General features: G+C 55.6%; 9 protein-coding genes across 9 annotated transcripts; 4 read left to right on the forward strand and 5 right to left on the reverse strand.

Moving 5' to 3' along the window:
* IWZ02DRAFT_314523 (uncharacterized protein) lies at positions 1–1,706 on the forward strand. The gene is made up of 4 exons (XM_066764112.1): positions 1–249; positions 303–733; positions 838–1,152; positions 1,201–1,706. The coding sequence occupies exons 1-4, from the start codon at positions 210–212 to the stop codon at positions 1,393–1,395; spliced, it is 981 nt and encodes a 326-aa protein (XP_066621273.1). The 5' UTR covers positions 1–209; the 3' UTR covers positions 1,396–1,706.
* IWZ02DRAFT_314639 (uncharacterized protein) lies at positions 1,571–3,749 on the forward strand. The gene is made up of 2 exons (XM_066764114.1): positions 1,571–1,699; positions 1,972–3,749. Exon 2 carries the CDS (start codon positions 2,018–2,020, stop codon positions 3,527–3,529), a length of 1,512 nt encoding a protein of 503 aa, XP_066621274.1. The 5' UTR covers positions 1,571–1,699; positions 1,972–2,017; the 3' UTR covers positions 3,530–3,749.
* Positions 3,750–6,997: 3,248 nt separating this feature from the next.
* On the reverse strand, positions 6,998–7,926 carry IWZ02DRAFT_456216 (uncharacterized protein; the record flags this gene model as incomplete). The annotated part of the gene is made up of 1 exon (XM_066767839.1): positions 6,998–7,926. A coding segment is annotated over exon 1 (655 nt), but the record flags the coding sequence as incomplete, so codon positions are not given.
* A 1,796-nt stretch (positions 7,927–9,722) lies between these two features.
* Positions 9,723–10,514, reverse strand: IWZ02DRAFT_492045 (uncharacterized protein; the record flags this gene model as incomplete). The annotated part of the gene is made up of 1 exon (XM_066769810.1): positions 9,723–10,514. One exon carries the CDS (start codon positions 10,512–10,514, stop codon positions 9,723–9,725), a length of 792 nt encoding a protein of 263 aa, XP_066621276.1.
* A 1,111-nt stretch (positions 10,515–11,625) lies between these two features.
* IWZ02DRAFT_522383 (oligopeptide transporter-like protein) lies at positions 11,626–14,603 on the reverse strand (the record flags this gene model as incomplete). Its single annotated transcript, XM_066770831.1, has 6 exons — positions 14,189–14,603; positions 13,657–13,987; positions 13,151–13,636; positions 13,055–13,091; positions 11,905–12,993; positions 11,626–11,813 (listed from the first exon to the last, which is right to left on the reverse strand). Exons 1-6 carry the CDS (start codon positions 14,281–14,283, stop codon positions 11,626–11,628), a joined length of 2,226 nt encoding a protein of 741 aa, XP_066621277.1. The 5' UTR covers positions 14,284–14,603.
* Positions 14,604–15,158: 555 nt separating this feature from the next.
* IWZ02DRAFT_492048 (uncharacterized protein) lies at positions 15,159–15,824 on the forward strand (the record flags this gene model as incomplete). Its single annotated transcript, XM_066769811.1, has 2 exons — positions 15,159–15,561; positions 15,613–15,824. The coding sequence occupies 2 exons, from the start codon at positions 15,159–15,161 to the stop codon at positions 15,822–15,824; spliced, it is 615 nt and encodes a 204-aa protein (XP_066621278.1).
* A 1,567-nt stretch (positions 15,825–17,391) lies between these two features.
* IWZ02DRAFT_434640 (pectinesterase family protein) lies at positions 17,392–18,498 on the reverse strand (the record flags this gene model as incomplete). The annotated part of the gene is made up of 3 exons (XM_066766381.1): positions 17,392–17,938; positions 18,049–18,358; positions 18,399–18,498. 3 exons carry the CDS (start codon positions 18,496–18,498, stop codon positions 17,392–17,394), a joined length of 957 nt encoding a protein of 318 aa, XP_066621279.1.
* A 1,089-nt stretch (positions 18,499–19,587) lies between these two features.
* On the forward strand, positions 19,588–21,088 carry IWZ02DRAFT_522387 (endo-xylogalacturonan hydrolase A; the record flags this gene model as incomplete). The annotated part of the gene is made up of 3 exons (XM_066770832.1): positions 19,588–19,746; positions 19,778–20,010; positions 20,066–21,088. 3 exons carry the CDS (start codon positions 19,588–19,590, stop codon positions 20,871–20,873), a joined length of 1,200 nt encoding a protein of 399 aa, XP_066621280.1. The 3' UTR covers positions 20,874–21,088.
* A 109-nt stretch (positions 21,089–21,197) lies between these two features.
* IWZ02DRAFT_470598 (uncharacterized protein) lies at positions 21,198–23,466 on the reverse strand (the record flags this gene model as incomplete). The annotated part of the gene is made up of 7 exons (XM_066768808.1): positions 21,198–21,243; positions 21,309–22,000; positions 22,099–22,140; positions 22,405–22,506; positions 22,617–22,899; positions 23,007–23,334; positions 23,391–23,466. 7 exons carry the CDS (start codon positions 23,464–23,466, stop codon positions 21,198–21,200), a joined length of 1,569 nt encoding a protein of 522 aa, XP_066621281.1.
* Between the last annotated feature and the right edge of the window lie 308 nt (positions 23,467–23,774).

Consider the following 23,774-nt stretch of genomic DNA (forward strand, 5'->3'; position numbering starts at 1 on the left):
GTCCTGCTGGCTGCCCAGGCGCAACCGGAAACCCGCCGGCTGCCCCAAGCATCATCCCATCCCAACCTCCACTCCAGCTTTTCATTGCTCTCTCCACCACGGAGCCCGTTGGGGGCTCTTCCCAACTCTTCCCCCCAAACACTCCACATCGTTACCTTACGACATAATTCGCTCGTCCGCTCGTTCTCGCCGCGGTCGTCGCCGTCGCCATGGCCGCTGACGCTGACTCTCCCCCACGGACCATTCCCCGTATGTTTACCCCAATCGTCCGCTCTCTTCAGCTCGCCCTAACACCTGGAAAGCCTGGGTACGTTCCGTCACCGACACGCCTGGCGAAGACCATGAGAAAACGACGTCGCCGACCGCTCTACTCCCTCGCACGCCGCAGTCCATCCGTCCGGCCACCCACAACTCCCAACCCTCTCCGCGACCCAATGCCCCGGCCGGCCGTCGCTATGATTATGCTCGCCAGGCCATGCCCCCCATGCCGAGCGGCTCGCCCACCGAAGTCGCGTCGAGATGGCGGTCATTCGCCCTGGCGTCGCAGTACCCTAACCCCCCATCCACTGCCAACCCCTCAGAGGTCGTGTCGCGTGACTGGATGCGGGAAAACATGAAGGATCTGGACGCTCCATGGGAACCCGAGGAACCCACTACGCCGGACCCTGAAAAGCAGCCGGGATTCTGGCTCTTCACCCAAGACAAGAGGAAGAGACGCCTCAGCAAAATACATGTGAGACAAACCATCCGCAGCGTTCGACGCCTCGTAGCAGGCTTGTGTGATGTTTGATCCTGTGCAAAACGTGACGAACGTGATTTGTTATTGACGTGTTGCAGCGAACCCTCATGCGCAATCCCTACATTCCACTCATTATTCGACTCAACGTCCTCATCTTTTCCGCTGCTGCCTTGGGTCTGTCTGCCCGCATATTCCACCTCATCGACCGCAAAAAGGATGGCTACGACTGTGACGCCGGTTCGTCCACTTACATGGCCATCATCGTAGATGTGATTGCCATAGTCTATCTTTGCTACATCACCTACGATGAGTACACAGCCCGGCCGCTTGGCCTGCGAAATCCAAAGTCCAAGCTACGACTCATATTTTTCGACCTACTCTTCATCGTCTTCGACTCAGCCAATTTGAGCATTGTGCGTCGCTTCCCATGCCGAGGAATGCACTGCTGACAGACTCCGCAGGCATTCCAGTCATTGACAGACTCTACGTGGGCCTGTGTCCAGCCCCAGGGCGACGAGAACGCTAGGCGCTGCTATGCCGCAGATGTCTGCACCAAGCAAAAAGCGCTGACAGCCGTCCTTTTGATTGCCCTAGTGGCCTGGCTGTCGACCTTCGCCATCAGTACCCTCCGTATTGTGGAGCGGGTTACGCGCTAATTGAAAGGAAAGCAATCCACAGTGCCTTTGCCTTGCCCCTACGTTTGCCGATACTTCATTTTAATTGCGCTATACCCCGGAACAAAACTTCTCTTCTGCTTACCCCTCAATTAAATCATTTCGGACCGCTGCGGCTGTCGTCGATGCTTTTGCCGTAAGCGGAGACGGTCCCGGCAACTGATCTGCAGGAGTCAGCCTTGCCGATCAATTGCTGCAGACGCATAGTCATCCGACTGTACCTGAAGATACATCAATGTAGCCATCTCCAATTGGTCTCATGGCAATGTTGTGCGCTTGATGCCAGGTACGCGCTTTGCGGTTGGTTGCAGGTTTGCGCCAGCATCTAGAAAACGCATGCAGTTTCCACGCGTCATCCCGCCTGGTCCACCATCCAAACCGTCCATTTTGGGCGTTGCCATCCCCTTCCCGCTGTTTTGGCTACGGTCCGTGGCTGTTTGACTTGTCGAGGCAAAGCTATGGGAACAATCCGATTGTTCGGCAGCATGCTGTCCATTCTCCAAGTCCACGTTGTTCCGACAAGATAAATCGGATTGCTTTCTCTGACAAGCTTGCCAGTTCTTCTCTTTCGTTCAAATCGAATTTTTTCGCTGCAAGTCTCACCATGACAGTTCCGTGGTCTCGACGCTCGGCACATCAACCATGGTACTCCAACCTTTGTCCTTGTCTCTCGTCATCATGCGTGCATACGCGCCGATACAATCCTGATTCCGCTCCCTACGCCGTTGTCCACAACCGGGGAAACGCGCGCGACTGGCTCATCACACGCCCTCAGCTTGCATGGGTGAGGCGCGGCGGCGAACGCGGTAGCCTGTGCAGAGCGCGGCTGCCAACCAGACGAAGCGCGCTTCGCCATGCAGAGGACGAGCTGCAGAGGGAGGCGTGGAGAAGCGGCCTAAGAGGAGGTGGTGACTGGGTAGATGGCGAAGTCTGCTGCTGTGGTGCTCATTCTTTCGACCCGTTGACTCGCGGCTGTGTGTGCTGTGAAGAGAGAGGAGGAATTAGAGGCAGAGCCAGAAGGCCTGAGGTTTGCGTGCATGTTACTCGCCGTCGTAGTTGGGGATGGGGCAGGACCACTCAGACTGGAAGAAGGCTGCCACCGCGGAGGGACATCTACGACGACCGCACTCCCATACTGGATCACGAAGATTTCAGTGGGCAGGAGTTCCTGCTCCAGAACCGCCGTCCCCTCTCACGCGGACCACCCCTACGACCAAGGAATCGCATCGGCAACCTCGCAGATCGATTTTCCGGCCTTGCTCTCAACTTGGGCCGTCTGTCGCCTCCTCAATTTCTGTCCTCTCGTCGTCCTCGTCTGCGTCCTAGTTTCAGTCGCAGCCGTAGTCGTGGCCGCCAACGACTGTTCACAGAGCGGTCTCCCAGCACTCCGCGTACTATTCATCTACCCATCCCACGCTCCCGAAGCCGCGCACAAACAAATCTTCGAGCTCGCCACGCCCACAGTCCTCGACCCCGTCGGTTCCGCCGCTCCCGCAGTATCGGTCGCAGCCTCACTTCGCCGTCTGGTTCTTTACGTCTGGGAACCAGTCGCTCGCCCCCGCCTGCCGTGCGCTTTCGCACTCCTACTCCCTCCCCTGACGTCTCCCCCGCGTCCACCTCGTCTTTCTTGCGGTCTCGCCGCGGAGCCTTTTCAGCTCCCTCTGGCCCTCCACCCATGCCTTACGCCGATCTGAGCCGCGACCTTGAACGTGAAAGGCGTCCGTACCTTCGCCGTGGCAGCAGACTGAGTTCGCCAGAGGGACAACGACCCGGTTTCGGCCTGAGTCCCAGCCGTGGACTGGGCCGTCGCTCCCCTTCATACCGCGGTGCCGACCTCTCGCCCAACGAGGACGATCGCATCCCCATCGGTCTCGACCAGATGCGTCGTGGTCGCTCAATGAGGCGCCTACGCTCGCCTGGCATGCGTGAGCGCAGTCGTATCGGCTATCTGGATGACGATGAGATCGCCCTCGGATTCGGAGGCCCTAGAGCTGAGGGCCTGCATCTCCCGCGTATGCAGCGGCGCTACGCCATGCCTGCTGCGAGGGAGCGCGAGCGCGAGCTCGATTTGGGCGGGGGAGGACGCTTGAGGGGCGAGGAGGGCTGGAGAGACTGAATGAGCGTGTCTGGAGCCGACACGTGGGCAATGTGGTGTTGTTGTCGGGCTGTTTGTGGGTCGTTGGGCTTTTGATTGTTTCTCCCCACCGTGTGCGCTGTGCGCATCTCCCTTTACTTTTGCTCCTTCGTTTCGTCTTGGTCTCTTTTTCTTTTGGCCGCATAAAGTGAACGTGGTGGTGGGCTGGCAGCATGGCATTTGATCTTTACCTTTCTTTCTCCTTGAGTTTGGCATAGACAGTAACGCTTCTTTGGGCTACTTCCCCTTTCATATTTGTTACCAACCATCGACGATTCATCGGCATTGGCGAGATACCTGTCACTTTGCTTGCATGTCTTGTGATGGGAAAGTCTATTACTTGTTTTCATCGGACTAGGTAGGAAACGCTCTGTCGATTCCCCGCTTACGCCTCTCATCTGCCCCTTCTTCTAACTAAAGTCTTATCAGATTCAATTTCAACACCTCGTGGACATACGTCTTTCCTTCCCTACTCTTTCTCCTGCTCGTAATATGCATTGGGCACTTACTTCATGTCATTGTCTGCCGGAAGTTTCCAATCACGGTCAAGGCTGTTGGAAGGGGGTCGGATGTACAGAGCAGACTCAAATGACCGTGTCCGATGTGTGCAAGGTAGGTTCGCGGACTAGAAACAACGCGGTCAGCGTTTACCAAGATACCACTCGAGGCACGCATTGCTTACCAAACTCTCCGAGGACCGGAGCGGAACCGTTGATGAAAGACTGCAGCAGAGACTCTGAGCTCTCCTCCTCGTCCTCCGGCACCGTAGTTCGACGGCTTCAGCTGTGCATCAGGACAGCGCGGACTGGAGAGGACAATTAGCATCTGTCAGTAGAACAACGTGTTTCAGCACTTACCAAATTTCTCAACATTCAGAACCGGACCATTCATCATCACAAGCCCTCTCTTCTCGTTTCCGTTGGCCAGACCAATGTGCCTGGCCTGTCTGGCTCGCAGCTCGTGCTGCTCCCCGACAAGAACTTTGACCATCTCGACCTCCTGCCGGAACGTTTTCTCAAATTTGCAAAGGGATTCGAGGCCTTCATTACTCTGTGGAAACCCTCGTCCCCGTCGAAGTGGTCTTCGAACATGATCAGAAAGTCCGCAATCTCGGCAAGGAGCTCATCGAAAAGGGCAGACACCGGTATGGCAAAGGCAGCGATTGGCCCACACCGTACAATCTCCATACGCATTTGCGCGCCGCCAGTGCCCATGAGATGATGTCGATAATCAAGCGCGGCTTCGTTCAGGCCGAGAACATCATTGCTAATGAGCAGAGACTCGGCGAGGCGCAGGAGGACTCCTCCTCGGCAACAGAATCAACAAGCTTGCACGGAAGTGCGCATTGATCGGCGTTGGCGTGGTGGGTAAGTCGTAAGCACACGAAGCCGATGGTGTTTTCTGACGAGGTAGGAATTGAGAAGAGAAGAAAGGTGATAGATTCCGAAAGGGTTTCGGTGGAGTGTTGTCTGAGTATCCGTGGCCTGAAGTTGGTGGGAGGTCGTATACCCAAAGGCAGAAGAAGATATGTGCAATGAGCGCAAAGCTGAGGCACTTCAACTTACATCGCTGGCGGTATTCGTGGGTGGCACGTGCGCTCGCCGGCTGTAGTATACTGAAAACCTCTCTCCCCGAGTTTAGTTCCCGCAACGAACTAATCCACAAGGCGCAAACTTGAAAACTCATAATTCATGATAAACGATTGAAGCATGGCAAATTTTGGGAAGAATGACTGCGTTTGAGCTTTGAATTCACCCCGAATGTGTCTCAGGGGTAGTTACAGAGGCTAGATTCCAGGGGGCCATCTTGTCAGTTGACGGAGAAACAGACTCGAAAATTCCAGAATATGCAGAAACGCAACAGATTTGTATGCTTTGGAACTTGTCAAGGCTTGTGGGTCAATACCCTTCTATACAAATGAAAGTGTCTGCGTGAGCAATTCTCCACGGGCGTGGGCACGCATTGATGCTTCAAGGACAATTTACTGAGGAATTGATGCGCAACACATGATCTTTACCGAGCTGTCTGAGTTTTGGCTCGTATTTGATGACATTGTCGAACAATGCCTTCAGTGACCCTGTGCCAGAAGCGACGAGAGACTCAATCCTCCGAAACCATTTCCACCTTGTCTTCCAGACGATACCACTGTGCAGCTCTCCTGAGTATAGCTGTTGCTTCTCTCCATCGCATGATGAATTTATTGCCCTTTCGGGTCTTCTCGCTACTTGATGGTGGGCTCCGATGTGCCGGGATAAGCTGGAGAGCATCAGAGTCAGCCACATGACACAAGGGTCAAGTTGAAGTGTACGAACCTTGTCCCTTACTGAGCTGTCTGCAGCGTTTTCGCGAGGAAATCACTCGTCCGCCGAGGAGTTCTGGTCCGAGAGATCAGGCCTGTCCCCCAGACGTGGTGCCGAAGATGTGTTGAGGGGAGCGACAATGGCAGCGATGCGACGACGGCGACGTCTTTCTAGGAGGGAAACGTGAGAGGCTCCTCCAAGAGAACTGATGGATTGTGACGTCGAGTTGGCAGCACAAGCGGCAGAGGACATGCTGGAGTCGGAGACGGCTGTGCTCTGAGTGTTGCTGGGTTCAATAGCGCTGGGAGCGTCCTTCATCTCAGCTGACGAGGTTTGCAAATACAAAGCCTCAATCGCGGCGCCTTGCTCAGTGAGAGCGTTGGAGCGCTCGCGGCGACGGCCCTTGGGGACCTTCAGCTCAAGTGTGGCGGCACGGATGTTTGCCGCTGGGAAATTCTCCCTCGGTGGTGCGGTGACGTCCTTTGGGCGCTGTAATCGCCTGGTTGCTGGAGAAGGGCGGAGGTGGGTTGCGTGCGCCGTGACGCGCACGATATACCTGGTGGATATACGTCCTGGGGCCGTACTCCATGATGGTGGGGACTTCGGCGTTGTCGACCTTCATGGTGCTCTCCATAGAATCGTTCTTCATTAAAGAGCTCATGGTTATAAGTTGAAGATGACGATGAAGATTGGATGTGGGTGTGAGGGTGGTGTTGTTTGGGGACGAAAATGGAGATGTCAGGGGAGAGGGGGAAAACAATGTAGGAAGAAAAGTAGGTCGACAGGCTCATCGACGACGGCAACCACCCAGTTGCCCATTATCTGACACCTTCCTTTAACGCCCAGAATTCAGAGCGTCAGCCTTCGTGTTGACTTTCGGCAAGCTCGCCAACCTCACAAACCAAAACCACCTTGCCCCATGGAACTGTCCCTCTACACGATGGAAAAACAAGACTTTCAAAATCCAATCCCCCTCATTCCTCTATTTTGATACAGTCATTTTGTTCCGCAATGAGTCTGGTTTGATTGTTCAATTTCGACAAGGCCAGAAACAAACTGAGGCCTCGTAGAGCTTTATGCCGTAGTGACTAGGCATATAAAATGCTTCCCTCATGAAGATGTAAACAACAGGCCATGAGAGACATTAAACGGGGTGGAATATATGACACAGAACAACACAAGCGGCACCCATTATCCTGCCATCGCCGTGGCCTGAATACCTCTTGTCTGAAAGCCCAAAAGGATGATGAGCAGAGAAATGCAAAAAGGTATGAGCTTAAAAATCACACTGCCTTACTTCAGCTTCCTCCCCCAAGCGTTCGGAGCTCCTCGCCGCTCCTCTCTCATAGAAGAGTTCCCCTCAGGCCGCGACGCAGGCGAGGTAAAAGCCTCATAAAGTTCCCGAGGGATCCAATCGGGCAGCTCGTCCTCATGAACACACCCATTCTGCTCACCATCACCACGCCTCCACTCCTCCTTTCGAATCTCCTCGTCCCGAGAAGTACTCGTCCGCCGCGCAGTCTGCCTGCCAGCTCCCGACACCGGCACCGGCACCGGCACCGGCGCTTTCAACTTCTCAGTCGCCTTCTTCCGCGCCATCTCCCAGGCTCGAGACTCGCTTTGCTCGGCCAAAGAAGTCGTGTTTTGGGAGCGCTTGCGTTGCTTTGAGATCTTCATTTCGTTTGAATGGCGGCCGGATCGGTTTCGTCGCTCTGAGGTCCTGGAATTCGGTGATGGTCCGAGAACTAACAAGTTTCGATTGAGGACGCCTCCCGCGCGCAGAGTGTTGAGTTCACATGGGTAGGGGCGGTGGCCGTGCCGGTTCTCGTAGACACGATGGATGTACGTTTTTGGACCGTAGATGACTGTGGGTTCTCCGTCTCGCTCATCCGCGGAAGCAACTTTGTGGAGGTTCTCCGGCGACGGCTTCTTCTTTCCCGCCGATGATGTCATTGTGGAATATTTGGGAGTAGACGGGAGTTGAATGCAGGAAGAGCTTTTAAGTGGATGAAGTAGCTTTGATGCGTCTTGCAATGAGATGGAGTTTGGAAGGTGGAAGTGAAGACAGTTTGTTTCTCGCGTCACGGCGAAGAAAAAAGCGCGCAAGCGCTTGCGCTTTGCATTGTTTGGCGCCCCCAACACGACCAAACTTCGCACGCTGTGTGGGTGCCTGATGTCCGAGCTCAAGGCAGAAACTTTGGATACGGCAACGCGAATGTTGGGGAAATTCAAAATGGAATTGAAGGTAGCGGCATCTTGAGGAATCATTTGAGGTCTCAGTCTAGGTTTCGTAAGTTACTATGCAAGTGTAGCTTAATTGAAAGCCTTTGATGTCGCGTTATTGCAAGCCATTTGGTTTCAGAAGTAGAAACATTGTTCCCCCAAGCCACGTGGTTATTGATACAATAATTTTTGGGCCATGAAAAGGTTCCTAGGATGAAGTTAGAGAGTGTCTAACTGTGTCCGAATCTTGGGAGCATACCCGTAGAAAGTTTGACCCCCATGAGCATCCCCCCAATCTTCCTCACGCCCATCATGTCATAAAATTTCCCTTCGAATGACCGAAAACAATGTTTCCAACAAAGAAATGTTGTGAAAAGGGTACTGTGAATGAGGTATTTTGGGAAACCAGGAGAGTGTCTGAAAAAACACTTAACTGGAAGTCCCTGGTACGAAGTCGCAGTCATCTGCGGAATCAAGTGTCACTTACACAGTCCTTTGAACTCTTCAAGGTCCGCCGGCAATTTTCTTGAAAAGAGCACAGAGCTCATCGTCTCCCACTCCCTGATCATCCTCGAACTCACAGACGCGTCCCGAAGGAGATGGCGACCTGTCAATGCTGAAGGCGCGAGATCGCTGCAACTTGCGGCGAGGTTTCTTGACAGGGGAGGGTGACTTCTTCTCTAGACTGTGTGGTCCGGTGTTGGTGCGAAGCTTTTTATTGGTGACGGTGTTGATAGCAGTGTATGTGCGGCGCTTCGAGACTGCGGCCTCGCCTTGGTCAGAGGCGTGAATGGCTCTCAGAGCGCTCATGAATCGACCATCGCTGTGGATGTTGATAATTTGTTCTCCGTGAAGCTTCTTCACAATGTGCTGCGGAGATGTCTCGAGGCTCAGGTGCTCCAATTCGCTTTTGTGAGGTTGTTGCTGTTGGTTGTCTGTGCCGCAAGCTGATGAACCGATGGAGAGCTGAGTGATGCTCGGAGAGTCGCCCTCTTGCGAAGGCTTTGTGCTCGAAGAGGAAGAGAAATTGCGAGAGTGCTTTGATTCTCCCATGTTCTGCGTTGGGCATGAGCATCATGGGTCTGCAACTCTGCGTGGGAGAAGACCGTACTATAGTTATATTGAGCACAGAAGAGATGGAAAAGTTGCCAAGAGTAGAACAAGAGCGAGTTTCCAGTTTTCGTGGATATGTTCGAGCGTTGTTTTGTCGTTCTGCGAGAAGAACTCCGGGAAGATATATATTCGTCGGCGTACACACAGACCACCCGTGTCGTGGCAACAAGCACACCACACAGAGGCTTAACTCCAAAGTGTCAATTTTTATCTGCCATACCAGAAATCGAAACAACCGCAACACTTGAGACAACTGACAAATTCCCCTTCCACAAATATCAAAATTGAAGTCCAAGAAGCAAGGCAAAGACAATTGAATTGGCAAGAAGTGCCCTACATACCTGTCTACCCACCTACCAACGAAAGCCAGAAACAAAAACGAGATTTTTTTTTTTTTTCTTTTTCTTCTTCTTTTCTCTTTCTTTCCTTTCTGCAGGTCAGCAAGAACATACGCAAGCAAAAGACTTACCTTACCTCTCCCGCCTCCATCTCGTCCGAGCAAGACCACAACCACGCCCACAACGACGCGCACCACCACCCTACTCAATCTCCTCCAAGAAAAGCTCCAACTGCTCGTCAGACAAGTCAGCAAGGTTCCCACCATGCAGCTGCGCAACCTGATCAACGGCTTCCAGCTCGGCGCGGAACGCCGCCTCATCGTCCTCGGAGATTTCGATCACGTTGTTGTTGCCGTTGTAGTTGTGGTTCTCCAGCTGGTTCAAGTCAGTGGTAGCCACGCCGCCGACAGCAGTAGCTTTGTTCTTGTCAGTCGTGGTGGAGGACGACGACGACGACGCAGAAGAAGCGGAGGAAGAGAGAGAACGAGAACGAGAACGAGAATGAGAAGCGTGGGAGCGCCGATGGTGCTTGTGCTTGTGCTTGCATCTGCACACAATCACCATGTCCGCATCCTCATCCACCTCCTTGCCCTTGCCCTTGCCCTCCCCCTCAGCTCTGCTCCTTCCACGCCCAGCCGAAGCCGAAGCCGAAGCCGCACGACCACCGGCGCGAGACGTCCGGCGTCCACGCCCACGCCCGTGCCCCTCCCCTTCAGTCTCACCCATATCCCCATCAGCATCAGCATCAGCATCCCTCCCCCTCGCCGCATCCTTCTCAGCCTTCCTCCTCGCCTTGCGCGCCGCTTCCGCTTTGACCGCGAGGTCGCGCAGCTCGCGGCGCCTCTCGTCCTCGGCGGGGTCGACGGGTGCGGCGGAGGTGGGCTCGTTCGAGTTGAGGATGTTGTAGTTTATCACGCTCAGTTTGCCGCTCGCTAGGAAGCCGCGAGATAGAGGTGTGCGGGAGCGCGCGCGCTGTCTGTGGTGGTCGGACATGTTGTTGGTGTGTGAAGGGAATTAGGTTGGGTTGGGGGTTTGATTTTGGGGGGGGGGGGTGGGAGGAAAGAGAGAGGGGGAGGGGAGGGGAAAAAGGGGCTTTTATGTCGAATAGAGGTGTGTGTGGAGGGCATTGTGTGTGGACAAGTTGCTGGTTGTCAGAGTACGACGACAGAGTGGTCGGTCTTCGATATCGGCGGCGCAAAAGGAAGGTATGGAGAGAACGCGGAATCAGACAGAGGAGGTAAGCTAACTGTTGCTGGACGCCAGGCTTTGAGAGAGATTCTGCAGTAGTAAAGGGAAAAGACGGAACGAAAGGGGAAGTAAAGTGGCAAGTGCCAAAACAAGTACGTCTCGAAGACAAAGACATTGTTCAGCAACTCACTAGCAGACGCCATCCCACTCGTTATTTCTGAACAATGAGATGACGAAAGTCCAACGCACCATCCCAACTCGGGATGCTGTGTACACATCAAATGCAAAAGAGGCTGAAGGAAAGTCAAGAGTCAAAAAGCGATGGTACGCAAGCGCAGACAAGCCCCCATAAGCGATATGCAAGGACGAACATTCGTTCAACGCGGCCCCCTTTGACCTACCACGGAAGAGAAGAGAGAAGAGCGCTGCGCACTGCGCCTGAGCCCACGCCCACCCTTCAGGAGATCGGGGTTGCTTTTTAATACCTGGTGTCTAGTAGGAGCAAGCGCTGCCGATGATTGTCACGCCCGGCCGAAAAGCTTCTCGTGACATCAAGCCCTAGGACACGGGCTTGCCAATTTGGCAAGGACACTGGTCGTACACTTGCTGATTGCCTGTATTTAAGTTGGCGGCTCAAGCAGATATGGAAGCATCATTTCATTTCATATCTCGTCGTAGATAGAAAAGGTGGGGAAAATGTCTAATACTAAAAAATAGTAATCAGCGCTGGCGCTAGGAAACGCTTCAAGCAAAGAGACAACAGGAACCCAATGGTATCAAGCGCACACGCTCACTCACAACATCACCTTCGCCGTCATTCTCCACGCACCCATTCATCTCTATCTGCGCCGACAACTTCCATGACAAAACAGCATCAAGCAAACCTACACCTGCTCTCCCCTTCTCTTCACTCGCGCTAAAAATGCGGCACGCTCAAGCTCGCAAGCGCCAAATTGACAATGCTGAACAAGCCCTCGCCGAGAATCAAGCCGCTGGCCAGGACGATGATGGGCGTCTCGGCACGGCCGAGACGGTCGCGCCAGACAAAGCTGATGATGCCGCCGATGGTGCGAGCCAGGGTGAAGGAGGGGACGTTGTACATGCCTGAGGATGGAAAGTTCAGTATAATAAGCACTTGGGGGGGGGGGGGGGGAGGAGGATGAGAAGAGGTAAGAGAGACAGGGAAAATACGCACCAACAGCAACAGCGATGCCGCCAGGGACAAACTTGGTCCAGCCCCTGCCGGCGCTGCGGCTCTGACCCCACACCCTCGCAGCAGTGCCGAGCGCAAAGACGACACCGGCGCCCACGGCCCACGTGCCGACCATCTCGGGGAGCCCCTTGCCCGTGACGAGGCGCGCCGTAAAGATCCAGACGAAGCCCGTCGGCACCTCGAACAGCTTGCCCGGGACCTCGTAGACGTTGGTGTACAGCTTGTAGATGACGGCCGACAAGACGGCACCGACGGCGGAGCCGATCATCTGGCCCCAGAACTGCGCGTTGGGCGCGGCGCCCAGCAGGTGGCCCGTCTTGAGGTCCTGCATCAGGTCGCCGGCTTGCAGCGCGCCGGACTCGGACACGGCGCCTGCGACTAGGTTGATGACGACGGCGTTGGGGTTGCTGGCCGCGTGTGGGATGGCAAGTGCAATGAGTAGCTGGGTTAGCTTGGAGATGCCTGAGACGGGATTCAGGTCCGTCTCGCCCAAAGCGCGCACGCCCATGATGGACAGGAGCAGCGCGAGGAAGAGCGAGAGGATGTTGAGTTGTAGGGGCACCATGGACCCAAAGACGTAGTGCACGGCGAGGATACTAAGAAGAAGGGAAACGAATAGACCAATGATGGTGGTGCGGTTGGAGATGAGGTGTTCGGGCGGTGCATCGTCCTCAGGGGCAGAGGAGTGAGTGCGCTTCAAGGCAAGAGCGGGATCTGCGTGAGACGAAGGGTCCGTCCCATCTAGAGCAGTGTAGTCGTAGTCGCGGGACGTGATTCTAAAAGTCAGAATGTCTCTCCAAGAATGCGTCTGCACGTGGTCGTGTAGGCGTGGCAGCCATACGCGGGCATACTTGATCAAAGGACGCACAACGAGCCAACCCAGGCTGACGAGAGAGTCGGCGAGCATGATCGCCAAGCTCAACCACACAATCCAGCCTTTGCTGCCAGTTTCCCAATCACTGACGGGTCCAGGGGCCCATCCCTTGCTCTTGGCGAGGGGAGACAGTAGACCCCAACCCAGAATGGCACCCAGGAGCATGTGGAGGGTCGTTTCAGGGCCATGATGATGCCCTGGCCGATGTAAGCCGGCTTGGGTTCAACGTCCAAAGCCATTTGTTGGCCAGTGTCAGACCCAAGATGGGCACGTCGCGGACTTGAGGACAAAGTAACTGAAGACGGTCTGAAAATCATGAGCATTTTTTCCTATGGACAGATGAGAACCACCTACATAAACTGCAGAGACTATGAATGAGAAGATGAGCAGGCGGACCTTGGCCCTCCAGTTGCTCATCTCGTCTACGCTGGTGCCGGTCGAGGAGTCGACCTGGGACTCCGGGTAATGGTGCGGCGGAGGCGCATCAGTCATAGGACGTTGCGATGCGCCGTCAGCCAGCAAGCGTTCGCGCTCGTCAGGGTCGCCATTGGCTGGTCGTGGGCCATCCTGGCGAATGACAGCGCCCTTTCCGTCCTCTCCGTGTATCACGCCAATCATGAGTGCAGCGGCAGTTCCGCTCGGAAACTTGAGCTTTTCCCGGATGATAACCTCACGCCGCAGCGGAACGGCAAAGACGACACCAAAGAAGCAAATGCCGACGGACCAACATATCAACTTCCACAGGCCAATATCCAGTGGCCCGTTCTCTCCTGGCTTGAGCAGATATTGCAGCGCGGGTATGACGCCGACAAAGCCGCAGCCAAGGTCATAGTGCCGACGCTCCCAGCCACCGACTGCACGAGGACGTTTTCGACGGGCGAAAATGGTATCGACAGGTAGCGCGCAATGAGCTTGAACCAAGCAAGCCCAGCAGAGCGAGGGCATGGCCCATGCTGCTCACCCCAGCCCGTCTGCAAGCCAAAGTACATGTTGGAGAAGCATATTGCGACGCGATGCCGAGGCCAACGAGTATGCCGCGCAAGGTAAAGTTTTGCGGCCGCCGCAGCGCGCTCGGCCAGGAGGTTGCGGGCGTCATGGCGATCGTGGGATTCGCGGTGGGAAATACCGGCGGTCGGGGAGTCGCGATAAGCATTATCGTTAGGCTTGGATGCGGAAGGTGTAGAAGATCGGCTGCGGGATGATGCGGCAGAAATGCTCTGTCGGGGGCCATGTCGGATAAGAGTATGGGAGGGTCGCAGGATGCAGAAGGAGGGGAAGGAGGAAGAGGAGGAGAGCGAAAGTGCGGAGGGACGGCGGGTGGGATGCATGAGAGAGAGTGGGTGTCGACGTGCCCGGATGGAGAGTGGCTGATGTAATCTGGGATTGGTGTACCGCCACAGGTAGGTAAGGTAGGTAGGCAGGTAGGTAAGGTAGGTAGGCAGGTAGGTAGGCAGGTAGGCAGGCAGGTAGGTAGGTAGGTAGTCCATGTCACGAACTATGACGCGATGGGAGCCGAGTGGAGGGGATCCATGGGGAGAAGCACCATGGCCCTGGTAGGCAAGGCTACCCACCTGTACTGCTGCTGTGTCGCTGGCCTGGCCGCCTCAGGAACCTAGGCGCTACTGTGTGGCCGGCCGCATGAAGATTCATTTATCGCTGCATCGAGAAATGGGCCCAAGTTCCGTCATCACAGGCGGCTGAAACGATGCGATTCCATTTGCGTGCCATCAACGGCTGGTGTTGGGTATAGGTTTGACTCCTGGCAGAGCCCCGGAAAATGCACCTCAGGCCTGCGGACCTGACGGAAACTCACGGTCCCTTGCCCCCCCCCCCTCCCCCGTCCTTAAAGTCCAACGCGTCCCGTTCTCCCATCCGTCGCGTGCATCAACAACTCCACTCACTCCCCCGTCCCAATAATCTCACAATGCCACACATGGTTATTTACTCTTCAACCACTCCAGCCGACTCGCCAGTGGTATGGCTCACCACCTTTTGACCCTTTGACGTCTGTCGATCATCAGTCACCGCTCCGCTCCTGTCTATCCAGGCATCCCAGCATCCTCCCCCGACTCTGAAAAATCTTTGATTTTTTTTCTCTTTCGAGCTTTTCTTTCTCACCAAATCATCTCGTCTGCTGCACACGGGTCGACGCCCCTTTTCAGCTGTTTCCTTTTCTTGATGCCGCTGCCATCATCCGTCACTCTGCCTCTTACGCTCTAACCTTGAGCTTCGCAAAGTGCCTCCGCACCATGCCCGCGACCATCCCAAAAGACGCTCGCCCCGTCGCCTCGGCTCAGGATGAAAAGCCTTCCTGCGCCCTGCAACTCAAACTTCAAGCCTGTCGCCCCGACCACCTACGTCGATGTCGTCACCCGAAGCCGCTATCCAGATGCAGCCGTGGTCCAAGCCGCTCGCGACGACTCGAGGAGCGCATCCCCACAGCGACCGGCATCGGAAGGACGACGACCAGAAGAAGGCAAAAGAATCCAGCAGAGGTGGGCGCGTCAGGAAGCATGTGCACTTTGCCGAAGACGAGGGCTACGCTTCGGCGACGGGCACGCCCGCTCCGAGCCCAAAGCTTTGGCTGCAAGGCTGCTGCTGTGCCGCCGCTGCTGAACCAAGCCGCCGTCGTCAGCAGCAGCAGCAACAGCGTCATCAGCAAAAGTCGTCACACGAGGGCCCAGCTGCTGCTGCTGCTGCTGCCAAAACTGCAGAGGTTGCGTATGGAGAGCGCCCCGACGATCGCGGAAGGGTCTTGGTGAAAAGTGGGTCTGCTCGCGTGCCCAAACAACACCACTTACTCCGACCAACCCCAGACGACGTCGTCGTCGTCGTCGTCGTCGACGTCGACGCAACCTCGCGCACCGTCACCTCGCGCAAGGCTACCTCGCAACCTCGCACGGCCAAGGCCAAAAAGAGGCCTCGCACTGACAAGACCGACACTTCTACTACCACCGCTACCACTGAGCACACTGGCGGCTCCTACCGCAACCAGTATGGCAACATAGTCTTTGAAGACTTTTGTTAGTGTCCTCGCTTTGCAGCCTTCATGCTCCCGGCTGCCTGGTGTGCTGACCAAGCAACTAGTCTAATGACAATCTATCCACTGCCATCCGGTATAATGACAGCCTCAACGCCTACGGATCAGCAGCAGCAGTAGAACAACAAAAGTCGGTTTTTTTTTTTCGGTTTGGCGTTGACAGGGTAAACAGCAAGAAGATTAGCTACCACCTCTCCCTCGCGGAACGGGATCAAGGTACGGACGGGGCTACGGTAATGGCGTTTTTGAAATCGACATGCGACCTTTTTCCATCATCCAATGGTCGTTGCTCTCTCTTGTTGTTTTCGGCGAATTTCCAAATCTTCTTCTTCATCCTCTCCCGTTAAAACTACCTACCCAAAGAATCACCCACACAGACGCAAGTCGATCCTTTTCACTCCCAGCAATCTGCTTCTTCTTTGTACTACTACTACATGTAATCGCCGAGCTAGCTGACTGCCCCCCCCCCCCCCCCACCCCCCCCCCCCCCCCCCCCCCCCCCCCCCCCCCCCCCCCCCCCCCCCCCCCCCCCCCCCCCCCCCCCCCCCCCCCCCCCCCCCCCCCCCCCCCCCCCCCCCCCCCCCCCCCCCCCCCCCCCCCCCCCCCCCCCCCCCCCCCCCCCCCCCCCCCCCCCCCGCGACACGGTTTGACGAATCTACGCGTCATTTGATCCGACAGCAGTAAGAATGTTTCAGGCATTGTCTTGCGTGCTCTTAGGTCGGTTGCTACATACCTACTTGCTCATTACGTCACTCGGCTGCGGACCGAACACGTGGATGTGTGTCGCGCTGGGTGCAGCGCCTGCCATGCATTCCTAGACTCTACGTCAGACAACAAACAACGGTCATGACTGACGCGTAGTCTGTTGTGTCGTTGGTGTGCCCGTGCATCAAAGTCGGAACTGCGGCGCGCGGGCGAGCAAGCATCGCCCGGTGGGCACACCGACGTCGACACAGTACGACAGTCCAATACGCAAATAGATCTGCGGCTGTCTGCACTCCCTCGGTCAGACAACGTCGGGGAAGCGGAGCTCTTCAACCTTGCTAGACAGGCGCCCAGATAGGTGGACTACACACATATAACGGAACATATACCCACGTGCTCCATAGCAGTCTGCACTGTACAGTACAGTACCTGCATTCCTAGATACCGTGGGGTACCGGGATACCGTCTGTTGTATGTGCCAAGGCTACATACGCAACACGTGTGGCCATGTGCTTTGTGAGTGGTGGTTTGAAAGGCGGCTGCGGGATGAGACGAGACGAGACGGGACGGGATGGATGGCCCATTGCTTACACGGGTTGAGGGAGATAACCTGTGCCATGTATGTGGCTTAGTATGATGGTGGCACGGTGCATCGTGACTAGTCGCGTGGCGGAGGGCGCGAGAGGAATACAAAAACAAATCGACAAGCAGACACAAACTATATCCAGCTCAGCAAAGCGTTCATTCCATCTCCACAACAACGTCTCCATCCCACCTACACCGAACCATCCACGCCCGATACCCGCCCCCTGATCCCCTTCAGCCAGTCCCCTGTCTGTGTACCTACTACCTAATACGACGCATCAACCCAATCGGCATAATCACCCCCCAACACCGTCGCAATCTCGACCGCACTCGTCGCCTCGGTGCCATACACGCGCTTTCTCGTATCCGCACCATCCCCCGAGTTGTTAAACTCGGTATACACGGGCTCAGCATTGTCCGCCATAGTCGTCCACCCCTCCTCGTTAATCACATCACTCAGCTCGCTGTTCTGGAACTGCACGCGGGCATACGCGCGCCAGGGGCGGCCCAGGTACACCTTGCCGGCGAGGTCGGCGGTGGCGGCGTCGGCGGCGGTGACGGTGCTGCTGTCGATGACGTAGTATGAGGCGTCGTCGGATTCTTCGCGCGACATGGCTGTGATGGCGCCGGCGCCGTTGGACGCGATGGTCGACGAGGTTATCCAGAGCGATGCGTCGCCGAAGATGTAGTCGACGGCGCCTGTAATGTGGCTTTTGGCGTAGTATTGGGTGCCGGCTTTAGCGTAGAGGGTGTCTTGGTAGCTGGTGAAGGAGCAGCCGTAGAAGGAGAGTTTGTTGGCGTTGGCCGTGAGGCTGGGGGGTTGTTAGACTGTGTGGGTAGCTTGATTTCTTGCGTGAGGGGGTGGGTTGGGAAGGAAAGGGGGGTTGGGAAAGTGTCTGACAGGGGGAAAAGGCAAGCTTACGCAACCGCCTGCGATCCCTCGCCGTAGCCATTCTCAACATTGATGTTGTACATCTTGAAGCCGTCGGCCACGACGTTGACCGTCGAGCTCTTGTCCAGCGAGCCAGCGTCGGACGAGCTGATGGTGTTGGTGATGGTGACGGCGTTGCTGGCGTACGACGACGCGTCCTCGGTGTAGCCGTACAGCGTCAGCGCGCCGCCGTACTCGACCGTGAACTGCTCCTTGTACGTCCCGCTGTAGACGAAGATGCAGGCGTCCTCGGTCGACGAGCCCAGCGCCTCGAGCGCCGAGCTGATGGTTGAGTACTTGCCTGACGAGCCGCCCTACTGTCAGACAGCCCGAGAGAGGACTTGTCCGGCCTGTTGCCCTGGTTGACAGCTTCTGGGTGGGTTGGGCCAGGGCAGATAGAGACAGCCCGAGGGTGACAGAGAGAATTGATGAGAAGTGCATCTTGACGTCCAATGGAAGTTCCCGCCGGATTTTGCAAGTAAAATGAGAATCACAAAAGCTGGCTGGAGAAGGAGAGATAGAGATAGACAGACGAAGAGAAAACCACACTTCAAAAAGGAACAACAACGCAAAGCAGACTCGCGTATCGAATGGCCCCCTTCGCTAAGTAGAAGATAAATGCATTTATTTATAGGAGGAGAAAAGAAGCACGCGCATCATGCGTGACACGGATGTGTCGACTCTCAAGGGACCGTCAGGGCTCGGAAGATGTTTCTTCAACGGTCTTGGCTTTCCCAGCGAGCTCTCTCGCGGCACAAACCGATGCCCCCTCTCGCTGTGGTGGCCGCGGAGGAGATAGACGGAGAGACGGCATGCTCGGACGCCGTCGATTTACCCTGCGGACCGCAACTCCGTATCATCTCGGGAGACACGACTCGCTGCAGGGAACCGTTACCCCTGGGGGGCGGCAACGCGTTTTGCAAACCAAGCGCCGCTCAGTGGTGGGCTTTGGCCGGCCGGCATGACTCCGCGAGCAACCCAACACCGCCATCAGGGAGGTAAGAGGAAGGTGAAGATGCAGCCGCTTCGGCAGCTCAAACATGGAAACGCGAAGAGTGGAGAAGTCGTGGTAACCGAGTCGGGCTTGGCGCACCTTGTGCGGCGCCGCTAGCCTGCATCCGGTAGTGTGTGATCGACGTCGTCGACGCGGGACCCGAGATGCGCCGCCAAATCTATAAACAGGCATCTTGCACGTGCCGCCGACTCTTCCCCATCTCACTGATGCTCCGTGGACATGGCACTGGAAAAAGGAGGCGACATCAGGCACGACTTTTTTTTCCCCTTCCGTTGCGAGCACGAAATACGGCGGCACAGAGCAGCAGCCACCACGGCAATGCTTCTAAAGGACTTGCGTGCTGCCCGGACCAGCTGCCCGAAACCAGTTGCGCGCTTCTACCACGCTTGGACATGCTGTATCCCCCACGCGCTGGTTATATCTAGTCGCAGTCGTCCTGGGGAAAGTTGCCATCTCTTCAATCTCCTGTCCTTCCTTCTCTTGATAACTTTCCGTCTTTATTACTTGTCGATAATATGGTTGGCTCTTCGGTTTCGCTGTTGCTTCCCCTTCTCTCGGCGGCGTACGCCCTGCCAACCACCTCCACCACCACCAATGGCAAGCCAGCGCAGGCGCTGAAGGAGCGTGCATCCGCTTGCACGCCGTCTGCCGGAGGTTCTGAGTCCACGGACGACGTCCCCCGCAATCACTTCTGCTATTGCCGAGTGCAGCAGTGGCGCGATTGTCCTGCCGGCCGGCACGACATATTATGCCAACAGTGTCTTGGACTTTGACGGCTGCGCTGGATGTGATTTCCAGATCGAAGGCACGCTCAAGTTCACCGGGTCGACGGACGTTTGGAACGGCGAGACGGCCATGATGAACATCAAGAACATTGATGGCATCAAGATTCGCTCCACCACCGGATCTGGCGTGATTGACGGAAACGGACAAGGATCGTAAGAAGCTGCCCGCATTGGTCTTGGGAAAGTTATACTCAAAAGCCCTGCACAGCTGGGATCTCTTTGCCCAAGACGAGTCGTATGCGCGTCCGACGCTGCTCTACATCACCGGCGGCTCGGACATCCAAGTCTCCAATTTTGCGCAAAAGAACCCGCCCAACGTGTTCAACTCGGTCAAGGGAGGCTCCACCAACGTCGTCTTCTCAGACCTCAACATGACGGCCAAGTCGACGTCGGACAATGAGCCCAAGAACACCGACGGCTTCGACATTGGCGAGAGCACCTACGTCACGTTGACCAACATCAACGTGGTCAACGACGACGACTGCGTCGCCTTCAAGCCCTCGGCCAACTTCGTGACGGTCGACACCATCACCTGCACAGGCAGCCACGGCATCTCGGTCGGTTCGCTGGGCAAGGGCTCGGACGACTCGGTCAAGAACATTTACGTCTCCAACGCCAAGATGATTGATTCGTCCAAGGCCGCCGGCATCAAAACGTACCCCAGCGGCAATAACCATGGAACATCGACCGTGTCCAACGTTACCTTCACCGACTTCACCGTCGACAACTCGGACTACGCGTTCCAGATCCAGAGCTGCTACGGCGAGGATGACTCATACTGCGAGAGCAGCCCTGGCAACGCAAAGCTGTCCGAAATTGTCATCAAGGGCTTCAGCGGCACCACATCTGACAAGTATGACCCAACGACCGCCAACATCAACTGCGGCTCTGGCGGCACCTGCGGCGTCACCATTTCCGACTGGACTGTCAAGGCGGCGTCGGGCAGTGGCGAGATTCTTTGCTCCAACACCCCGAGCGACCTGGGCGTTGAGTGCAGGTCTGGTGCTTCTGGTTAGATAAGAAGGAAGGAAAACACGTCCGAAACGCTGTAAATAGATTACTTGGAGACTGTAGGGGAATGGAAAACGACAACACCCAGAAACCTCATTAGCACGCTTGAAACCGATCAAAGGCTTTCCGGAGCCACAAAAGAAGACGTTGCAGAGTGACTTGAAGAGAATCTTGAACCTTACTGAAAGCAAAGACGGAAAAGGAAATTTGCTGCCGTGTCTCATACCATGTACAATATGTACTGATCCCAAGGACGTCAATCTCTAATAGCGCACCGGACGTTCAGTGTTCGGTTATGTATCGCGGTGTCAAATCGACGAGCCGATGCTTTACTGAAGCATGCTCGACACCATTTCCCGCACCTCGCTAATCTCCCTCCGGAGCTGGCGAATCTCAACGACAGCTTGCTCGACCCCAATCTCAGGGCAACCTCCTCACACTTCTTGTCCCAGCCCTCGGCTTCAAAGTCGACTTCGCCAGCCAGTTCCTCCCATTCTTGCATCGAGTCGTCGTCGGCTTCACCGCGCTTGCGGTTGAACTTGACCTTATGGGCTTCGCGCGTCTCCAAGGCGGCCGTGATGAAGAGTAGCGGAGAGTAGATGAAGCCCATGACGTAGTCGTTGAGGCGGGCGTAGCTCTTTTCGTCCAACCACCATTCAAATGGCAAGACGAGGAAGAAGATCTCAATGAGGTTGAAGGGAGGAATGAAGACATTTTCATCGGGAGCGCGGACGTATTGCATCGTCTTTTGACTGAGCAGGGCCATATACTCATCGACGGCGTTATCCGTGATATCCTCGTAAGCGCTGTTGTACAGAGCGATCAGGATGTTGAGCAAGATGACCATGACAACAAACGTGAAGAGGTAATAGAGGATGATGCCAAAGGGAGGCGCAAAGTTGTCGAATCCTTCAAACTCGGGCGACTGCAAGATTGCAGCGAGCATCGACTGTACGATGAAGGTGGTCGCAGTAATCTTTTCGTCCACTTGGTCCATACCAATGAAGGCTTGGAAGAAGCCAATCAGGACGAAGAACAGCATGGCGAAGAAAATGAGCGACTCCTTCATCATGACCTTGAGCACGACCAGCATGGCGCCGAAGAATCGAATGTGTCCAGGTAAAGCAACAGCCTCATCCAGAACATGGGGGCTGAGAAAGCCAAAAAGTTGTAGCTCAGGGTGTTGAAGTTCTTTCTGGGCTCAGAATCCCAGTCGTGGCTCAAGGCAACCATGCGCGTAACAAAGGAGACGATTAGGAGCGCATAGAGGGTCTGCTTGAAAATCAGCCTTCAACTCTAAAATTATGTGGGAGGCGACGGAAGGGGAAAGAAGACAGCCGCCTTCGCTGGGGTTGTTAGATTAACTGTAGAGAGGGGCATGATAAAAAGCGTTCGTAATGCGGAGCAAGGTTGAGAAGTATGGTGAGGAGCTCTTGTGGTGTTGTATAGCTGGGATGCGTGGTGGTGATGAGTGAGGAACATGCGTGTGATGGTGGAGCTTTGGGGAGAAAGGGACAAGAGAAGGATTTCATATACCGAGTTGAAAGCCGACCAGAAGGAGAAGTAATATCGTCCGACTTTCCAGAGCTTGGCGACTTCGTCGAAGACGAAGCCAGCTGTGAAGATGTAGAGCAGACCCTCGACCGCATCCAAGTCTCCGCCGGGATTTTGAGTGTTAATCGACCCAGTGTAAAGGGCTAGGAAAGCCACGGATATGATGATTGGAGCGCGTTCTGGTAGGCAGGGACGCGCATCCGGTCGGGATCGATATGGGCCCAGTAGCTGGTGTTGCCCTTCTTCTTCCAATCCACGAAGCGGGATGGGTCTTCGTCATCTTGGACAAGCCAGCCTTTCCACAAGAAAGAGATACAGCGCTGATAGCCTGAAGAGCCAATGACACGGAGGGCATGCAGGTCGACGGACTTTTCGATGGCGTTGGCGGGCGCGGTATCATCACCATCAATCACGTAGGAGTAGCGCTTGAGCAGGACGTCCTCGAGAAGGTAGCAATTGTCCTCCTCTCCTTCGATTCTGCAAACGTGTTAGATCAACAGTACTGTCAAAATGAAACAACGCTTCCCATATGCAGCCGTAGTGCTAGAAGTATCATCGTCCATTTCGGGGGTTTGGAAACTCACATGTGCTTTGCAATGACTTCACAGGCGGTGGCACGAACATCGTGCAGGTCCGAGTCCCAGAGCTCGAGTATGGCTTGTTTCGAGAACCATTTCTTTACAATGAGCAAGCAAAAGACGACGCAAGCTTTGTACTCGTCTCCGCCGGCGTTTCTGGCCAGCTCGACGACGTGAGGTGTGATGATGTGGCTCCGGGCATTGGTGACCAGCGACTCCTCGACCTCGCATGGGATAACGGTTTCGAGCAAGTGTCTTAGGCGCAGACAGATCTTGGTGACCTCCTTCCCGGGAATCGGCGAGGGCGGCATGTCGCCTCTGCGCGTCGGAAGCACTGGAATCCAGTTAGAAGCAGCCGGCAAATCATAGGCGAAAATGTGGAATCCTTACAGGACTGCATCTCGTCGCGAAGGCGCTGCCTCCGGTCGTGGGTGTTGAAGCCCATCAGTCTTCCCCAGCGAACCATGATTGCCGCGTCGGAGTCGCAAAGCACCTGGACTGGAGCTGGGCTGAATTGGAGTAGAGCAGCTGGGCTCGCGCGAGATTAGCGGCCGACTTTGAGCTGCTTGGGGGAAAAAGACGGCGAGGCGCAGTAGCAAAAGATGGACTCATGTACGGACGGCGGTGGGGGTGGGCCATAGCTCCTCGGCCACGTCCACGACCCATGTCGGCTTGGCCTTTTCGCTTTCCTTAGTTGTGCCTGTTTCAACCTCAAGTTCCCTGTCTCACGGCCAACGCCATTGACGGCATGCTATACACAAAATGTTTATTTGC

This window comes from Phyllosticta citriasiana (assembly GCF_038021145.1).
Source record: "Phyllosticta citriasiana strain CBS 120426 chromosome Unknown IWZ02scaffold_9, whole genome shotgun sequence".
NCBI lineage: Eukaryota > Fungi > Ascomycota > Dothideomycetes > Botryosphaeriales > Phyllostictaceae > Phyllosticta > Phyllosticta citriasiana.